The following is a 20,067-nucleotide window of genomic DNA, read 5'->3' as shown; positions in this document are numbered from 1 at the left end:
GGTAAATTTGAAATCTCGTTGGTTAACTGCCACAGGCAGAATAAGCAAAAGAAAGTTGTTAGAGTGTACACCAGAATCGTCGTCGTTGTTGTCATCGCATAACTGTAAGACTTTAACACTGGCTGAACGAATAGAAGTTCTTAAAAAATTAGAAAACAAAGTCAAGCATCTATTGCTAAAGAATATGGTGTCAATCCCAGTCAAATTTCACGTATCTTGACGCAGAAAGATCAGCTTCTGGAAGACTGGCAAAACAATACAAATCCACACAGGAAATGAAAACAGGCGGGAAAAGCTGAGGATGTAGAAGATGCTCTTCTTCGGTGGTTTTCTCAAGTCAGGAGCAGACAGTTTCCTGTCAGTGGTCCACTGCTTATGGAGAAAGCTAATTAGCTAGCTGAAAGTCTTGGACTAATTGAATTCAAAGCCACTGTTGGCTGGTTGGAAAGATTGAAGGAGAGGAACAACATAAAATTAAAGAAACAGCATGGTGAAAAACAAGACGCTGATGACTTTGGTGCTGAAAATTGGGTTGTTTCAGTTCTTCCTACCATCTTGAACGAGTTTGCACCTTGTGACATTTTCAATGCTGACAAGAACGGTCTCTACTGGCGAGCGATTCCTGATGGAACACTTGCATTCAAACAAACTGAAACTACAGGAAGTAAAACATTGAAGGACCAACTGACGATCCTCCTTTGCAATATGGATGGGGAGTGAGAAGTTGGAACCCCTCGTCATTGGAAAGAGCAAACAGCCCCGTTGCTTCAACAATGTTAAGCGACTTCCTGTGTCATACGAGGCTAACGCAAATTCATGGATGACTGGGGAAATTTGGAAGCAGTGGCTAAAGAAGTTATACAATAGAATGCGGACACAAAAGCGTCAGATTTTGTTGCTTTGTGATAATTGTGCTGCACACAGTGATGATGTCAGGCTGTCTAACGTCAAGGTGGTCTTCCTGCCCCCAAACACTACCTCTCTGATCCAACCTATGGATCAGGGCATAATAGCCAATTTCAAACAACATTATCGGGCTCTTGTGCTACGTCATCTGATGAGCATTATGGATGACCAGACTGGCAAGGATAAACGTGCTGTCAAACTGGCTCGTAATCTATCACTGTTTGATTCCCTACATATGCAGAAAGAAGCCTGGAATCATGTTACACAGGCAACCATTGTGAACTGCTACAAGCGGGCAAGCTTTGTCAAGGATGTGGAGAGGGACGAAACAGATGCTGCTGTTGCAAACGAGTCAGATGAACAGGCTATTGACATCCCAGCCAGTGTTACTGAAGAAGAGTTTCATCACTATGTAGCTGTTGATTACGAGCTACAAACTGCTGACGACAGCACTGATGTCGAGATATGCGCCTACACACAGGCAACAGCTGATGATGAAACAGATGATGAAATGAGTAGCGAGGCACATGCTGACGAAATTCAACAAACTCCTGTCACTTTTGCAAGAGCGCTGGAGAGTCTCAACACCTGGAGGCCACTGGATGTCAGTGCTATGACAGTTTTTACCGTCTGGCAGTCGTAGTCTATGGAACTCACAGACACAATAGTGTACAGAGGACTATGACTGATTACTTCAAGTAAGCCTAACATCAGTTAACGGAGACTGTATAACATCAGTTAACGGAGACTGTATACTGTACGTATAATAAACAGTACTTAATATACGTTTATCAGATGTCAAGCTTCTTTGGGTCACAACGGTAAAGTGCACGCTCCGGTTAACTGCATGTATTTCTTTGGTCCCAGACACTTGCACTTAAGCGAATTGCACTGTGTGTGTGTGTATATATGTATTATGTATGTATATGTGTGTGTATATATGTATATATATATATATATATATATATATATATATATATACACCTATTTAAGGTATAATTTCTTAAAATAGTTGTTGCAAAGCATACAAGCAAATTCTAATACAACTATTAATACTTATAAATCTTTATTTCATTATTACACATTTTACATATTCATATTGTTGTTCATTATTTATTAAAACCCACAAACAACCATTCATTCTTCATTCATTCATACAAACACGTACGTGTTTCGCTCCTCCGAGCGTCTTCAGGGGTCACAATCTAAATGAACAACAGTATATAATTCACTCTCTATTACACATTCTCCATATTTCTAAACAAATAAGACCATGCTTACCGGCTATCACAGACTGTTGGGCACTCGAGACCAGTCATTCACTAGGTCGTCACTCAGGACGCCCACACATGCGCATAAACCTGTATCAGGATTCAGTATTTATCCATCACCAATTAGAGGCTCAGCCATTCTATTTCCTTGTTAAGACCGTGAGGAGTGACCGTATCCCACCTGAAAATCAAACGCTGCTCCTTACGTAACAGCATTAAAGGAATATTACCCCCATTCTTAGGTCTAACTTGGCTAAGTACTACAAACCGCAAATCTTGGACATTATGACCCTTTAATTGCCAATGAGTAACAATAGGAGCCTCCTTGCGACCTGTATGTAAACTGCTCAAGTGTTGAGCAATTCTTGCTTTAATTTTTTGAGTTGTTTGTCCAATATACCAAAGCTGGCATGGACATTGAATACCATAAATACAATTTTTTGTGTCACAATCAGACACTTCTCTCAGTATGTATTTCCTGCCATTAGAGTGAGGGATTTCCACAGATTGAACTTGCATCGCAAATTTACAATACACACAATGACCACATATCCCGTGACCACCACTGTTCTTATCACTAACATCTACCCAATTCCTATTAGGGCTAAAAAACTCACCCAGATTTATACCTCTAGAGAAGGCAAAACGTGGATTATTTTTAAATTCCTCATGAATGGTAAGTAATGGCCAATGTTTTTTAATAATTTGAATGATCTCATTAGATCTTTGGGTATAAGGCAAAACACAAGTTAATGGGTCATGCTTTAATTTTTGTTTCCTAGATTGACACCATTCATTGTGAAAGTTAAACGCTCTTTTTGTAGCTTTTCTTAAAATTCTCCAAGGATAGCCTCGTTGAGCAAACCTTTCTACCATCTGATTAGCTTGAGATTTAAATTCATCACGAGAGCTACATAATCTGCGAATTCGCAATAGCTGACTAGCAGGGATGCTATTTTTTTAACATTTGTGGGTGGTGACTGCAATAGTGAAGAATGGTGTTCCTATCTGTATCTTTGCAAAATGCTTTAGTAATAAACCTGCCCTTATCCACACTAATATTGACATCCAGAAAATTAACAGTATGACCGCCAATATGATGCACAAATTTAATATGTGCATTAATCATATTTAGGTATTCCAAAAATTCCTTTAGTGACTCCTCAGAACCACTCCAAATCAGCAGTATATCATCTATATACCGCAACCAGGTCATAACTCCCTCAAAATGGTTAGATGGATATATTGACTGTTCTTCCAAAACATTCATATATAGGCATGCTACCGTGGGAGCAACAGTAGCTCCCATGGCCACACCTTTTATCTGATGAAAAAATGAATCACAAAATTTAAAGTAATTTTGAAAAATCACAAGCTTAGCTATCCCCTTCAGTAGCTCAATTTTCGCCACCGACAAAGGAAGTGTTCTTAAAAGATCTTCAACCATTTGCACTGCTTCCCCCTGTGGAATATTAGTGTATAAAGATGTTACATCCAACGTTACTAGATGGATCTGAACATCATCGGGTATTTTTATCTGCTGTAATAGCTGTAACAAACGACCCGAATCTTTAACGAAGGATTTAATTTTTTCCATACATGGACGGAGGTGAAAATCGAGAAACTGAGACAGGGGTTCAAAAAGTGACTCACAACCAGAGACTATAGGGCGACCAGGGGGTCTGTATTTATCTTTATGAATTTTGGGTAAAAAATAAATCATTGGAATCTTAGGATGTTGTTTAAATAGATATTGAAATTCTTGAATCGATATGGTTCCATCATCAACTGCTTTCTTTAGTAGAGCATACACTTGTGCTTGAAAGTAAACAGTAGGATCTTCTTTCAAACCTTCATAGAATATTGTATCACTCAACTGTCTAACAGCTTCAGTCATATAATTCTTAACATCCTGCACCACCACACCTCCCCCTTTATCTGCCCTTAGCACTACTATATTCTTATCTTCTTGTAACTCCTTGATTGCCTGGTAATGTGAGTGCGATAAGTTCCGCTGATTCAACCTTCCAACCTGTTCTAATCTTTCCAAATCATGCAAAACCCATTGTTGAAACGTGGCTATTGCTGAATCAATAGGTCCATGCGGTAGCCAAGTCAATGGTAGCCAATATTTCTGAAGAAACGTATAGTTTTCATCACATTGCATCTCATTATCTTGTATCTCATCACTCCCAAAATGCAGTCTTAAACACAATTTTCTAAAAAAAAATTGTGTAAACTAACTCGTATATCAAAAGTGTTATGAAATTGCATGGGTACAAACGTTAAACCCATACTAAGAACTTGAATCTGGGCAGGACTAAGAACCTTAGTAGACAAATTAAAAACTATAGATTGATTTTCTTCTGTCTTTTCGATCGAACCACCATCGAAGCAGATGCTTCGACCGGAGTTTGATCGGTTGCCCCTAAAAAAGTAGAATTAGGTGCATGTGTTTGTATCATAGTCCTATCTACCATTCCTACCGGTTTAGAGCTTATTTCTTCTCCTGAGGAGTCACTTGAGGAGTTAATGAATGTAACCTGTTTCCCTTTCTTGTTACATATATATATATGTGTGTGTGTGTGTATATATATTTTTTAAAGATGTCAACAAGGAAGGGAAAATCTAGAGGCTCCTCCGTTTCCTTTGAGTATTCTCTTGTGAAACCACAATTTCTGAACACTTCAGTGAGTTCGATGGTTTGGGAGGGATAGAGAGCCTCCCTAACTCTCAGCTAGAGGACACACTATCCCTGGAAGAGGAGAGGACTAGACTGCCCCATTTAGATACAGGGTGTTTTGCTGCAAATCCTGCTGAACTGAGTCACATTGAAGGAAGTGTTTCCAGGGAGTGAAGAGAGGAGGCAAGCAGCGTTGGCACTGTGATAACTGTAGGGACACCATCACAGGCATATACAAAAACTTTGGAGAGGAGATTTGCTCCTTCAGTGCTGGAATGTCAAACTGGAGAAACTTGGAGCACAAGTGAAGCTTAGTGAGGGTTAAGTCCTGCAAAAGTGTCATCAGCTGTTAATGAACTAGCTAAACTTCGTAGGCACCCCACTATTGAAAAGCCAGCCCACATAACAGACTCATAAGCTGTATTGGCCTCCGTTTCTGCCTCAGTGAAAGTTTGGCTGGAAACATACACTGTTAACAGTCTTAGAGAAAAGATTAATGGAATGTAAAGCATGTGGTGACACTGGAGCAAAGAAATGGGACACTGACAACTATTCAAAATGGTCTTGTTCAAGAGAAGCATGAAGTACATACGAAACTGGATACATTGGAAAATAGATCAAGAGCATTGAGAGTGCTCAATTTTCTTAAAAGACTTTCAGAACAACTAATTGATCTTTTAAAGACATATCTTCCAGAAGTTTTAGAAACTAAACAAGATTTTCTTCCACCTATAAACAAAATTCTACTTGCCCACTAGGGCAAAACCAGGCAATGTCCCTGATAGCTTAGATGTTTCTGGACTGTTAGAAAATTCAGGGAGTGAAGAGTTAAGAAGAGCAACACACCATGTGACTTATGCTGCCTTTAGAGATACTAAGATAATTTTTTATTTGAAGATGTAGAAAAAAATTTGGATTTTTCCTGATCTCTGTACAGTTCCACAGGCGTGAAGGAATAAGTTTACTACTATGCGACAAGAAGTTTTGGCTCTTTGCGCTTATTATCTTTTGTAATTTCCCTGAAAATGTCTAGTTAGATATCAGAATAAGTAGTATGTCTTCTCTGATTCTGTTTAATTTCATACTTTTGTAGATTCTCATAGTGTGGTATCAGCATAGGGTGGGTTCAAGAACATAACACTTTGTTCTTATAGTCCGCAGTACTTTGCAGTTCACTGTGGACTACATACAAAGAGAATTGGACATTCCAGGAAATACAACAAAAAAAATCAGCAAGCCTAATACAGTCACTTTCTTCCATGGATCCTAAATAGATAAGTCTTAAGCAATCATCTAAAAAGTGCATCAACTCCTGAATTATCAAAGGAGAAACATCTTACTTAATTTAGCTGCCTGATAAGAGAGCAGGAAGTCTATGCATTTCTTTCTTACTTTACCCATCACTGATGAAAAGGAGAATAAATTGATAGATCTGGAAACACGAATAGTATTTGACAAAGCAAAACAGAGTCACATAAACAGGAGCTAGACCATAAGAAATCTTGTACATCCAACAGGCTAATTTGAAAAAGACCCTTGCAGCTACTCACAACCAATGAACTTTAGAATAATATTCTGATAAATGATCAAAATCTTTTAGAGAAAAAAAAAAATCAACCTTAACGCTGTATTCTGGATTGTCTGTAACTTATAAATAAGAACTTGAGAACAGTCTAAATTAATAACATTACAGTAATCCAAAGAACTCATTAGCAAAGCTTGAACCAGTAGCCGAAACTAATAAGTATGAAAGAATTTGCTAATACAATGCAGTTTTCGCATAAGAATGAACGATTTTTGTACCGTCTTATTAACCTGAGGCTTCAAAGCGTCCATAGAACCAGCATCACTCCCAAAATCTTCACTGAGGAGGAGAATGAATAAACTTCTTGACCAATTGCAATGCTGGACTCCATAGGCCCTCCAAAGCCATTGATCAGCAACAGCTTTGTCTTTTCTGTGTTTAATTTTAATCTATGCACCATCATCCAATGCTCGACAGTATGGAATATCAATTGCACAATAGGCAATTTGGCAGCAACATCTTTTTGAATTGAAGGAAGAATGGTTATGCCATCTGCATAACTAAAGGTCACAATCCCTAATTTCTCCAATTCAAAACACAACGTATGTATATACACATTAAATAATAAGGGAGATAGCAGAGATCCTTGTGGGACACCGCAAACATTACTCCAATAGTTTGACTAAATCCCAGCTTATAATCGAACGAGAAAAACGCCCAAGTTCCGACCTAAATCGGGAGATGGGCGTTTATCTCACAAAAACGAATAACGCGGTATAATCAAAAGCCGAATTTGGGACGCTTTCAACTGCACTCCGTCGCGGATGCGGACAAAGTGGACGGGGGCGTGTCGAAGGCGTGTCGAAGGCGGAACTGGGGCGTGGTTATCACCCGAACAGAGATGGGCACCCTTCGCCGATAATGGATGCGTTTGTAGCTAGAATTTAGGGCACTTTTCCTGGACCCTGTTTTTTCACGAATAAGGCCCCAAAAAGTGCCCTAAATGACCAGATTACCCCCAGAGGGAATCGGGGATGACCTCCCCTGACTCCCCCAGTGGTCACTAACCCCCTCCCACCACAAAAAAATGATGTTTCACAACTTTTTATTTTCACCCTCAAATGTCATACCCTCCTCCCAGGCAGCAGTATGCAGGTCCCTGGAGCAGTTGTTAGGGGGTGCAGTGGACGTCAGGCAGGTGGACCCAGGCCCATCCCCCCTACCTGTTACAATTGTGCTGCTTAATGCTTATTAGTCGTCCAACCCCCCCAAACCCACTGTACCCACATGTAGGTGCCCCTCTTCACCCCTTAGGGCTATAGTAATGGTGTAGACTTGTGGGCAGTGGGTTTTGAGGGGGATTTGGGGGGCTCAACACACAATGGAAGGGTGCTATGCACCTGGGAGCTCTTTTACCTGTTTTTTTGTTTTTGTAAAAGTGCCCCCTAGGGTGCCCGGTTGGTGTCCTGGCATGTGAGGGGGACCAGTGCACTACGAATCCTGGCCCCTCCCACGAACAAATGCCTTGGATTTATTCGTTTTTGAGCTGGGCACTTTGCTTTTCCATTATCGCTGAAAAGCAAAAACGCCCAGCTCACACATTGGCGAATAAAACATGGGCGTCTATTTTTTATCGATAATACGGTTCGGTCCGCCCCTTCACGGACCCGTTCTCGGAGATTAACGCCCATGGAGATAGGCGTTTCTGTTCCATTATGCCCCTCTAAATCACCTAACATTTTACCTCTATCTTCTGCAGAAAAGGAAGCCATGGAACCAAGATCTTATCATACCTGAAATCTCAACAGCATCTAAAATCCGCAGGAGCATATCAAAGTAAACCAAATCAAATGCACTCGATAAATCAAACTGAAGGAGCAAGGACTTTTTCCCTTCACTAAGCCAAAATTGAACTGTATCAAATAATACACCCATTACAGTTTCTGTACTAAAATTAGATCGAAACCCTGGTTGTGAAAAAAGGATATTATGCTGCTTCAAATATGATAATTGAGCAACTATCCCCGCCATTTATTTCACAAACATCGGAATCGAAGCAATAGGCCTGCAGTTTGAAACTGACCCCACTGAACTCTTTGTACTCTTTAATATTGGAGTAATAATTATATCTCCCAATTAGGCTATTGTAGCGCCTTCCTCGCTATACCTTGATGGTTTCATTTCTTTTTAGGTTCTCCTAAATTTTGCTAGCTTAATCATGCCCCTTCAGATGTTTGTGGACTTGGCTCTAAAGTCTGTCTTTTTTTTTTAATTTTGGAGTGACTCAAGACTCTGTTTTCCTAGTTTCTATTCAAGGTTATATACTTGATGCCAAATGGTAAAATGCTATTGATAAAAAAAACAAAACTGAATAGCATCAGTACATAATGGTGTAAGTTCTAATGACTGGATCAGACAAGCAAGTGATGAGACAACGATATTAAAATAACTGTCATGCAGTACCAGCTATCCATGGATTGTTTCCCAATAAGAAAGTTCCAGTATGAATTAGTATCTCAGTCTCTTGTTTTATATGCAGTATTGCTATGAAAACACTTGACAACCCACTGACATCTTTGATCATATTATTACTGCACAGTGTGTGGTCTTTAACCCGCATACCTTAAACAGCTGAATCCATCGCTTTTGTTCTGCTTGTATACGTTGTTGCATTTCTATATTGGTTGTGACACCAACACTTTTGAATGCTGCAATGTACTCCTCACGCACTTCCGGCTTTGTTTCAGGATATGCCAACTTGATGATTCCTAAACATGCATCTCTAAGGTAGCGGGACAAAATTACTAGCTCTTCCAAACTGAAAGGCATCATTGATGATTGTCTCTGACCTGCAACTAGAGTATATTGGAAGTTAACACACATGCACTTCCAATTCAATATTTTTCAATTCAATGTCTAAAATGTAGCTTTTTGTACATTTACACAGAAGAAAGCAGTAAATATTTAAGAGTCAAGTCTTACCTTCTATGGGATCGCCAAAGAACTCATTATCATGTATAGAAATAAGCGAGTGACTGAACAGTGAGCTAAAAAGATAAAAAAGGGGGATGATCCGATTGGAATCATCTAAAGACATGGGAGATCCTCTTGATATCATCTGAATCAGTGGTACTGTAGACCTTGAAATACATTAAAAAAAAATGAGCCAATTAAATGAAATACTTTTCTTCCATCAAGAGTGTGCAACTACCAATGAGACAGATTATACAATACTGAAATTAGGTTTGAAATTACATGACAGTCATTCTCACTTCCACTAGCCTTGCTAGAACGTGTGCAACAATTATAGTAACATAGTAAATGACGACAGATGAAGACCTGTACGGACAATCCCGTCTGCCCAACAAGGATGCTTGACATAGAGGCATATTTTCAAAGCACTTAGCCTTCCAAAGTTCCATAGGTTTCTATGGAACTTTGAAAGGCTAAGTGCTTTGAAAATATGCCTCAATGATTTAACTGAAGGTGTATGAGTTCCTGCATTGTTTGTGAGGCTCTGTGTCACCATCTGTAAGATCAGGGGAAGAAGACCATGATCAGTAAGTTTTAGCCAGGTAGACATTAAAGGATCTACAGGTGAAGTAGTAAGTCTCATTGAAGAAAGGACAGACGATACATCTTGAAGACTTGGGATATGAAAGGAGTTCCCTTTTATAGACGAAGTGTTCCTGAGCAGATAAAACAGGGGTTAGAAAGATAGCATTAACTGAAAGATTTTCTAAGATGTTCCATTTTAGATGAACAATAATTGGCAAGAGAATCTGTTGAAAATTGTATAGATGAAGGAATTTCCAATCTTTGAGTTGAAAGGTGGGTGACAATGCCATATAGAGTCTGAGGGATTTGGTGAGGAAGCAATAAGTTTCTATGTAAACCGCTTAGATCAGTTATTCATTTGTACTGTATATTGGTATATAAGAATTTTAATAAATATAAACATTTATTATTACTGGGGTTTTCTTTAATGTTGTTAATACCTAAAAAGTTGATTGACTTCTTAGGCCTTTAATTAGTCTGGTGAAAACAATTTCATGGTTGAATACTATGATCCTTCTAACCTCTCTGCTTGCGAATGCTGCTCTACTATCAAGAACCATGGGATTCTCTAAGAAGCTGCCTATGAATTTGGAAAGGAAGACAATTCAACTCTTACAAAACACCGGAAGGCTATTAAGAAATCTCAATGCTTCCAGCTAACAATTTTACTGTTTGAATACATTATTACAATATGTAAGTTATATGAACTCCTCAAGATAAGGCAAGAGCTGGAAAAACAAGAAAAATCTGGTATCCCAAAACTTGTCACATTTGAAAAACAGAACACAGATCAATTTACATGACTTGCTGAAAAGTTTAGCCGATACTGAAGCAGCTGTCCAGAGGTCCACAGTACAACACTGCTTACTCAATGAGCAGAATGGGAGAGTTACCAGAAGAAAATCTTTTCCACAACTCATTACAAAAGTTGTCATCCAAAGTATGCAAAAGAAAACCTTGATGAGCAAGAAACCTTTAGGAACAAAGGAGCCCTTTTACTAATCTGCATTACATTCTAACGCACACCAAATGTAGCTTAAAATGGCATACTGCAGAATACAATCAGGCATCCTGCAGTAAATGCCAAAATTAGAGAGCGCACTAAAATAAATATTTAAACTTTTTCTTTTAAGGGGGCATTGTCAGGAAGCGAGGAGTGGGCATTCCTGTGCTAATCAGTTCGAAAAGCTATATTACCATGCGATAACTGGTTAGTGCAGAAATACTCTGAGCTCTTACTGCCTACAAAATGGGTAGCGGCAAGTGCTCACACAGTAAAACATTTTAATGGCAACATTTACACATGGCCATTAATATAAAAGTATCAATCAATGCCCACTTTATAGATATAGAGACAGTAATCAAAATGTTATATACTATATAGAACTATATGAGTGATCACTGTTATGCAAGTGTATTATCTTCAGACCAACAGAGGAGGACCTCCATTAACTGGCGGTACACCATTTATCTTTTCACATATGGTGACTGACTCTCACCTTTCTCGTCATCGGTCTAGGACTATATGTCTTTTGAATATTTAGTTATTTCAATTGCGTTATTTCAGTTGCTTCTACCATATCACTAAGACAAAAAAATGTCATTTTACTTAGCGTTTTAGTCTTGATGACTTATCAGACTGAAGGTCATGGCTGTATATAAAAGGCCATTTTTATGGCTGTGCTAAAAAATGGCCTTAGCATATGGGAAAAATCCTGCTTAAGGGCAAGTTAAGGCCACTTTTTGTTGCAGTTTAAATAAAAGGACCCCAAAATGCATTGAACTGATGAAACAAAAATGGAAGTGTTCGGCCACAATTAGAGATGATGTATTTGGGAAAAAAGGATAAACCATTTGAAGCAAAAAAAACACCTTGGCAACTTTAAGCACAGGGAAGAATCTACTATGGTTTGGATTTTTCTTGCAGCCAGAGGCAAATGAAATATTGTACAGGGGAAAAGATTAATGGATTCAACTAAATATCAATATATGTGGGGTAGAAATGAACCATAAATAAATAAAATAAATAAATAAATGTTATAAAAGTGCTGCATTTCGATTAAATTACCTTGTGCGATTAATTGTGACTAAACTTTGCCCTTTTTTTCCACTGCAGCAACTTGTAACTCTGGGCAAGTCACTTAAACCTCCATTGCCCCCAGTACAAAATAAGTACCTGTATATAATATGTAAACCATTTTGATTGTAAACACTGAAGTGCAGTGTATCAAATCCCATCTCCCAAGGGCTCAACCTCCCTCCCACTCCCAGATCCAACATCTCTACCTTTCTTCCTTCCCTCCCTCTCCTCTTCCCCCAGGTCCATTATCTCTTTCTTTCCAGGGGTCCATTCTCTCTCTTCCCCATTGTTCATCTCCTCTTCCTCTCTCCCCTTCACACCCATGAGCAGCATCACAAACATGATGGTGAGCAGAACCACCCTCTTCTTGTGTCTACTGGAACTCACTACCTCAGCTATAACTTCCAACGGTGGACCTTCCAGTTGTGCTCACTGGTCTGCAGCTCACTCCTCTTCCCCAAATCAAGGTTCAGCATCTGCCTTGCCTCTCAATCTCCCCCTCCCCCGTTGGTCTACCTTAAAGGTGGTCTTCTGTTGGTCCCCGGCAGTGGCAGTGTTGCATATACACTGTCTGCAGTCTGCTCCAAAGCTTTCCCTCAGGCCTGTCTTGCCTCCTTTGACATCACTTCCTGTTTCTGAATGGGTGGGACAGGTCAGCGGGAAAGCTTCAGACCAGTATGCAGGCAGCATATGTGCAATACTGTCATTGCTGGGGACCAACAGAAGACTACCTTTAAAGTAGGCTGGCATGGGAGAGCGGGTAAAATGATGGATTTCGCCAAGGACAGGTGTTGGGAGTAGATAATTCACAGCACTGGAAATTATCTGAATGGTTCTTGAGTGGTTTTCTTGGTATGACTGTTAATTGCAGAGTCATGGAATCGGAGGTAGGGTATTATTATGGATTAAGAACTGGTTGAAAGATAGGAAGCAGAGAGTAGGATTGCGTGGCCAGTATTCTCAGTGGAGGAGGGTAGTTAGTGGGGTCCCGCAGGGGTCTGTGCTGGGTCCGTTGCTTTTTAATGTATTTATAAATGACCTAGAGATGGGAATAACTAGTGAGGTAATTAAATTCGCCGATGACACAAAATTATTCAGGGTCGTCAAGTCGCAGGAGGAATGTGAACGATTACAGGAGGACCTTGCGAGACTGGGAGAATGGGCGTGCAAGTGGCAGATGAAGTTCAATGTTGACAAGTGCAAAGTGATGCATGTGGGTAAGAGGAACCCGAATTATAGCTACGTCTTGCAAGGTTCCGCGTTAGGAGTTACGGATCAAGAAAGGGATCTGGGTGTCGTCGTCGATGATACGCTGAAACCTTCTGCTCAGTGTGCTGCTGCGGCTAGGAAAGCGAATAGAATGTTGGGTGTTATTAAGAAGGGTATGGAGTCCAGGTGTGCGGATGTTATAATGCCGTTGTATCGCTCCATGGTGCGACCGCACCTGGAGTATTGTGTTCAGTACTGGTCTCCGTATCTCAAAAAAGATATAGTAGAATTGGAAAAGGTACAGCGAAGGGCGACGAAAATGATAGTGGGGATGGGACGACTTTCCTATGAAGAGAGGCTGAGAAGGCTAGGGCTTTTCAGCTTGGAGAAGAGACGGCTGAGGGGAGATATGATAGAAGTGTATAAAATAATGAGTGGAATGGATCGGGTGGATGTGAAGCGACTGTTCACGCTATCCAAAAATACTAGGACTAGAGGGCATGAGTTGAAGCTACAGTGTGGTAAATTTAAAACGAATCGGAGAAAATTTTTCTTCACCCAACGTGTAATTAGACTCTGGAATTCATTGCCGGAGAACGTGGTACGGGCGGTTAGCTTGACGGAGTTTAAAAAGGGGTTAGATAGATTCCTAAAGGACAAGTCCATAGACCGCTATTAAATGGACTGGAAAAATTCCTCATTTTTAGGTATAACTTGTCTGGAATGTTTTTACGTTTGGGGAGCGTGCCAGGTGCCCTTGACCTGGATTGGCCACTGTCGGTGACAGGATGCTGGGCTAGATGGACCTTTGGTCTTTCCCAGTATGGCACTACTTATGTACTTATGTACTTTTAATTACATAAGTATTGCCATACTGTGATAGACTGAATGTCCATCAAGCCCAGCATCCTGTTTCCAACAGTGGTCAACCCAGGTCACAAGTACCTGGAAAGATCCCACAAAAGTGCAATACATTTTATGCTGCTTATCTTGGAAATAAACAGTGGATTTTCCCCGAGTCCATTTTAATAATGGTCTATGGACTCTTCCTTTAGAAAACCATCTAAACCTTTTTTAAACTCTGCTAAGTTAACTGCTTTTACTACATTCTCTGGTAACAAATTCCAGAGTTTAATTACACATTGAGTGAAGAAAAATTTTCTTTGATTCATTTTAAATTTATTGCTTTGTAGCTGTATTGCGTGCCCCCTAGTCCTAGTGTTTTTCGAAAGAGTAAACAATCGATTCACGTGTACCCGTTTCCACTCCACTCACTATTTTATGACCACTATTTTTACTAATTGTTTTTGCAAACTGCTTTGATTTGTTCTGAAAAAAGGTGGTATACTAAGTTTTAATAAATAATAAGAGATGTTTGGAGGAGAAAGGAGATGCTGCAACGTGATTAAATTGTTAAAATCATGATTATTTTAATAGCAATTAGTAATTAATGCTTTAATTGCAGTGTTAACTGCTATTACGTTGCAGCACAAATTCTAAACAAAATTTAAGCTGAAAAGAAGTTAGATATTTTGAAGACCAAAAAGACCTTATCAACCAAGAAGAACTTACAGGACACAAATATAAATGTTTTGGAACAGCTTTCACATCCCTCATACTTGATTATTACTGAAACTCTGTGGGAGATATCAAGTATGCAGTGCATGCAAGTACACCTAAGAATATTTGAGCTAAAAGAATTCTGCAAAGAAGAGTGGGAAAAATCCCAAAACCAAGAACAGAGACTATAAGCAGACTACAGGAAAAGTTTGTAGGCTGTTTAAAAGGGTGTACAAAGTTTTACAGCTACTATATTCCTTGTTCTGTTTACTTTGAATGTGTCCCAATTAAAAATGTAACCTCCATTCCCAAAATAAATTAATACCACTCAAAATACTATTAAGAACATTTTTAATTGAGCTGATAACAGGTGATTTTGGCAACATCACAAAGAGTAATAAGATGCCATCACCAAAAGATATAATCATTGCACAATGTTTTGAAAGAGTTTTGACAAAAACAACCAAATTTGTGAAAATATAGTGATAAATACCGGTTCACAAAAAATAAATTTACAATACAGTACAAGCCCAAAAATCCAGATTGCTCAGGAATTCCGTTGGTCTGGAAAAGAGACAGATGAGGGGAGATATGATTGAGGTCTACAAAATCCTGAGTAGTGTAGAATGAGTATAAGTAAATTGATTTTTTACTTGTTCCAAAAGTACAAAGACTAGGAGTCATTCAAGGAAGTTACATGGAAATACTTTTAAAACAAATAGGAGGAAATATTTTTTCACTCAATGAATAGTTAAGGTTTGAAACTCATTGCCGACCTCCTTCCAATCTGCTCTTTTACGTGCCAAACAGGATTATTATATCCAACTGACCAACTCTCTTGGCTCTAATCCTCGACTTCTCTTCACCACATTGAACTCTCTCCTCAAGGTGCCCCCTCCCCCAACATTATCTCCTCAGACCCTTGCTGAATTCTTTCACAACAAGGTTCAAAAGATAAACCTTGCTTTCTCTACCTCACCACCTCTCCCTCCACTAGTCCGTTCCCCTCTCTCTCCTTCCCCTCATTCCCTTTCCTCCTTTCCTGAAGTTACTATTGAGGAAACTACACTTCTCCTTTCTTCCTCAAAATGTACTACCTGTTCCTCTGATTCCATTCCCACCCACCTTCTTAATGCCATCTCTCCTGCTCTTATTCCTTTTATCTGTCACATTCTCAACCTCTCACTTTCCACTGCGACTGTCCCTGCTGCCTTTAAACATGCTGTGGTCACACCTCTCCTTAAGAAGCCTTCACTCGACCCTACTTGTCCCTCTAATTACCGACCCATCTCCCTCCTTCCTTTTCTCTCCAAATTACTTGAGCGTGCTGTTCACCACCGCTGCCTTGATTTTCTCTCCTCACATGCTATTCTTGACCCACTACAATCTGGTTTTCGCCCTCTCCACTCAACCGAAACTGCGCTTACTAAAGTCTCCAATGATCTATTACTGGCTAAATCCAGAGGTCAATATTCCATCCTCATTCTTCTTGATCTTTCCGCTGCTTTTGACACTGTCGATCACAGCATACTTCTCGATACCCTGTCCTCACTTCGATTCCAGGGCTCTGTCCTTTCCTGGTTCTCTTCCTACCTCTCCCTCCGCACCTTTAGTGTTCACTCTGGTGGATCCTCTTCTACTTCTATCCCTCTGCCTGTCGGCGTACCTCAGGGTTCTGTTCTTGGTCCCCTCCTCTTTTCTATCTACACTTCTTCCCTTGGTTCATTAATCTCATCCCATGGCTTTTCCTACCATCTCTATGCTGATGACTCCCAAATCTACCTTTCTACCCCTGATATCTCACCTTGCATCCAAACCAAAGTTTCAGCGTGCTTGTCTGACATTGCTGTCTGGATGTCTCAACACCACCTGAAATTAAATATGACCAAAACCGAGCTTCTCATTTTCCCCCCCAAACCCACCTCCCCGCTCCCCCCGTTTTCTATTTCTGTTGATGGCTCTCTCATTCTCCCTGTCTCCTCAGCTCGAAACCTTGGGGTCATCTTTGACTCTTCTCTCTCCTTCTCTGCTCATATCCAGCAGATTGCCAAGACCTGTCGTTTCTTTCTTTACAACATCCGTAAAATCCGCCCCTTTCTTTCCGAGCACTCTACCAAAACCCTCATCCACACCCTTGTCACCTCTCGTTTAGACTACTGCAATCTGCTTCTTGCTGGCCTCCCACTTAGTCACCTCTCCCCTCTCCAGTCAGTTCAAAACTCTGCTGCCCGTCTCGTCTTCCACCAGGGTCGCTTTACTCATACTACCCCTCTCCTCAAGACCCTTCACTGGCTCCCTATCCGTTTTCGCATCCTGTTCAAACTTCTTCTACTAACCTATAAATGTACTCACTCTGCTGCTCCCCAGTATCTCTCCACACTCGTCCTTCCCTACACCCCTTCCCGTGCACTCCGCTCCATGGATAAATCCTTCTTATCTGTTCCCTTCTCCACTACTGCCAACTCCAGACTTCGCGCCTTCTGTCTCGCTGCACCCTACGCCTGGAATAAACTTCCTGAGCCCCTACGTCTTGCCCCATCCTTGGCCACCTTTAAATCTAGACTGAAAGCCCACCTCTTTAACATTGCTTTTGACTCGTAACCACTTGTAACCACTCGCCTCCACCTACCCTCCTCTCTTCCTTCCCATTCACATTAATTGATTTGATTTGCTTACTTTATTTATTTTTTGTCTATTAGATTGTAAGCTCCTTGAGCAGGGACTGTCTTTCTTCTATGTTTGTGCAGCGCTGCGTACGCCTTGTAGCGCTATAGAAATGCTAAATAGTAGTAGTAGTAGTAGTAGTAGGATATGGTAACAGTGGCTAGTATATCTGGGTTTAAAAAAGGTTTGGAGAAATTCCTGGAAAAAAAGGAAACAGACATGGGGAAGAAACTGCTTGCCCCGGGATTGGTAGCATCGAATGTTGCTGCCAGGTACTTGTGACCTGGCTTGGCCACTGTTTGAAAAACAGGATACTAGGCTAGATGAACCACTGGTCTGACCCAGTATCGCTACTCTTATGTTCTTTTGGATGTTCTTATGGATCTTCCAGATTCTCAGGCAGTATTTTTAAAATTCAAATTTAAGGAAGAATAAAGAGGAGATGAGCAGGCAATTTTGTTGACTGATTCTTTAACAAATACAGCATGATTTATTTATTAAAACAGGTACATTTACAGGAAAAACATACAAAGAAACTCAAATATTATGTCTTATTGAATTAGACCATATTAGGAGGACAGGGATGGGGGGGGGGGGGGGGCACTAAGCATCAAAAAGCAAAGGAAGGTTCCAAGCACTCGCAGCCTTAATAGCACCATTATTTCCCTTTGATCCCACTAACCCTCTTTCTGCTGTCCTCAATCAGTTTTGTAAACGCAGATTTAGAGACACAGGTATGGGACCATTTCCTGTGCACATCACTGCTAGCTTTGCCGGTCTCGCCCCCTATGATATAAACTTTCTATGGTGGAGAGACTGGGACCAGCAGATCTAGGAGCGATACCAAAGGGAAATGGTCCCGCACTTGCACCTTTACAGCTGCATGTACCGAAAATAATTTGAGTTTCAAAAAGTACAGATTCTCAAGTTGTCTTGATTTCTCAGTTTCAACGGATCTGGATTCTCAGGTGATTTGGATTTCTGGACTTGTAGTGTACTTATCTTAAAAAGCAGTATATTTTTGCGGGTAGTGCAACCAGGTGTTTTGCTCCAACTGTGTCAGGGAGACCAAATTAACTTCAAACAGATGTTTTCAAAATAACGTGAAGCATCTCAGAGCCACTCACATAAGCTTACTCAACCAACTAATGTAAACATTCACATTATGTGAGTGGATCTGAGATGCTTCACATTTATTATTTTCCCCCTTATTTTCATGTATTTTGAACCTGCAACAAAACTGCAAATATAAATGGTAACTGAAGGGCTTATTTCCAAAACCCACTAAGTCCATATTAGTTGCACTGGACTTAGAGCTCTTCAATTATGAATTTAAAAAAAAATTTCAAAAAAATGTCATGGTTAATTTTGTTCCACATGGAGGATGTGTCAGCTTGTTCTTATAGGCTTTTGTGACACATTCATTTTGACTGGTGGTCCTTAAACTTCTGCATACAACTGTTTGTACAAATTGAGGGAATAGATACTACTACTTATCATTTCTATAGGGACAGAGCTTACAATCTAATTATGATCAACACAACAAATAAGAGATAAGGAAATTACTAAGGTGGGAATGATAAAACATGGGTACTGAACAAGTGAGTAAGGGTTAGGAGTTAAAAAGCAGCATCAAAAAGGTGGGCTTTTAGCATAGATTTGAAGACAGCCAGAGGTAGAGCTTGATGTACGGCTCAGGAAGTCTATTCCAGGCATATGGTGCAACAAGATAAAAAAAAGAACAGAGTCTGGAGTTGGCAGTGGAGGAGAAGGGTACAGATAAGCGACATTTACCCTGTGAACAGAGTTCCCGGGGAGGAGTGTAGGGAAAGATAAGAGTGGAGAGGTACTGAGGAGCTGCAGAGTGAATGCACTTTTAAATCAATAAGAGGAGTTTTAACTGTATGTGGAAACGGATAGGGAGCCAATGAAGTGACTTGAGGAGAGGGCTAATATGAGCATAGCGACACTGGCGGAATATTAGTCATGCAGCAAAATTTTGAACAGATTGAAGAGGAGAGAGATGGCTAAGTGGGAGACCTGTGAGAAGACGCCAGCTCTCTGGGTGCCGCTGGGTGTTCAGCACCCTCAATATTAAGCTAACTCCTTGATATAGGAGTAATCTGTGTTGGGTGTAGCACCTCCAATCATTTTGAAAACTTAGCTTCTATGATTGAGGGTAATTTTTTTAATGGGATGCTTAGGCAGGAAAGGCACACAGGCACATATGTGTTCCTATTTAATAAAGGCAACTGAGATAGAACGGATGAGTGCTTGAGCCCTGAGCCTCAGACTTGTAAACAACAAATTGTGGTAATGTCAAGTACAAAGAAAAGCTTTTTATTTAAGACAGTAATGCAAACACAAAACAGAGAGCCAGTTCTACTTTATAGGCTATGGAATACCTGACAGCCCCTTTAGCTATCGTTGACAGGGTTTCTGAAGCTTTCCTCAGCTCCTCCCATGGGCCTTCAACTTCCCCTTAGAGGTTTTATTCTTACTGATCTAGGCTTCCCTGTCCAAGCTCTGTCGACATATCCTCTTTGGGCTATCTAAGGAGAACCAGGGTTTTCTTAGTTATTTCCTCGCAAGAAGGAGTTAGTCTGACCTC

General features: G+C 40.3%; 1 protein-coding gene across 5 annotated transcripts in view; it reads right to left on the bottom strand.

Moving 5' to 3' along the window:
• UBE3C (ubiquitin protein ligase E3C) overlaps window positions 1–20,067 on the bottom strand; it is a 362,832-nt gene that overhangs the window by 173,871 nt on the left and 168,894 nt on the right. For all 5 annotated transcript variants that reach the window (XM_030198632.1, XM_030198645.1, XM_030198654.1 and 2 more), the window contains exons 13-14: window positions 9,368–9,525; window positions 9,008–9,240 (exon numbers count right to left, since the gene is read on the bottom strand). In XM_030198632.1, the coding sequence (XP_030054492.1) occupies window positions 9,008–9,240; window positions 9,368–9,525 (391 nt within the window). The remainder of the gene's footprint in view (window positions 1–9,007; window positions 9,241–9,367; window positions 9,526–20,067) is intronic.

Source organism: Microcaecilia unicolor, chromosome 1 (assembly GCF_901765095.1).
Source record: "Microcaecilia unicolor chromosome 1, aMicUni1.1, whole genome shotgun sequence".
Lineage (NCBI taxonomy): Eukaryota > Metazoa > Chordata > Amphibia > Gymnophiona > Siphonopidae > Microcaecilia > Microcaecilia unicolor.
This window is presented reverse-complemented; position numbering and strand designations above follow the sequence as displayed.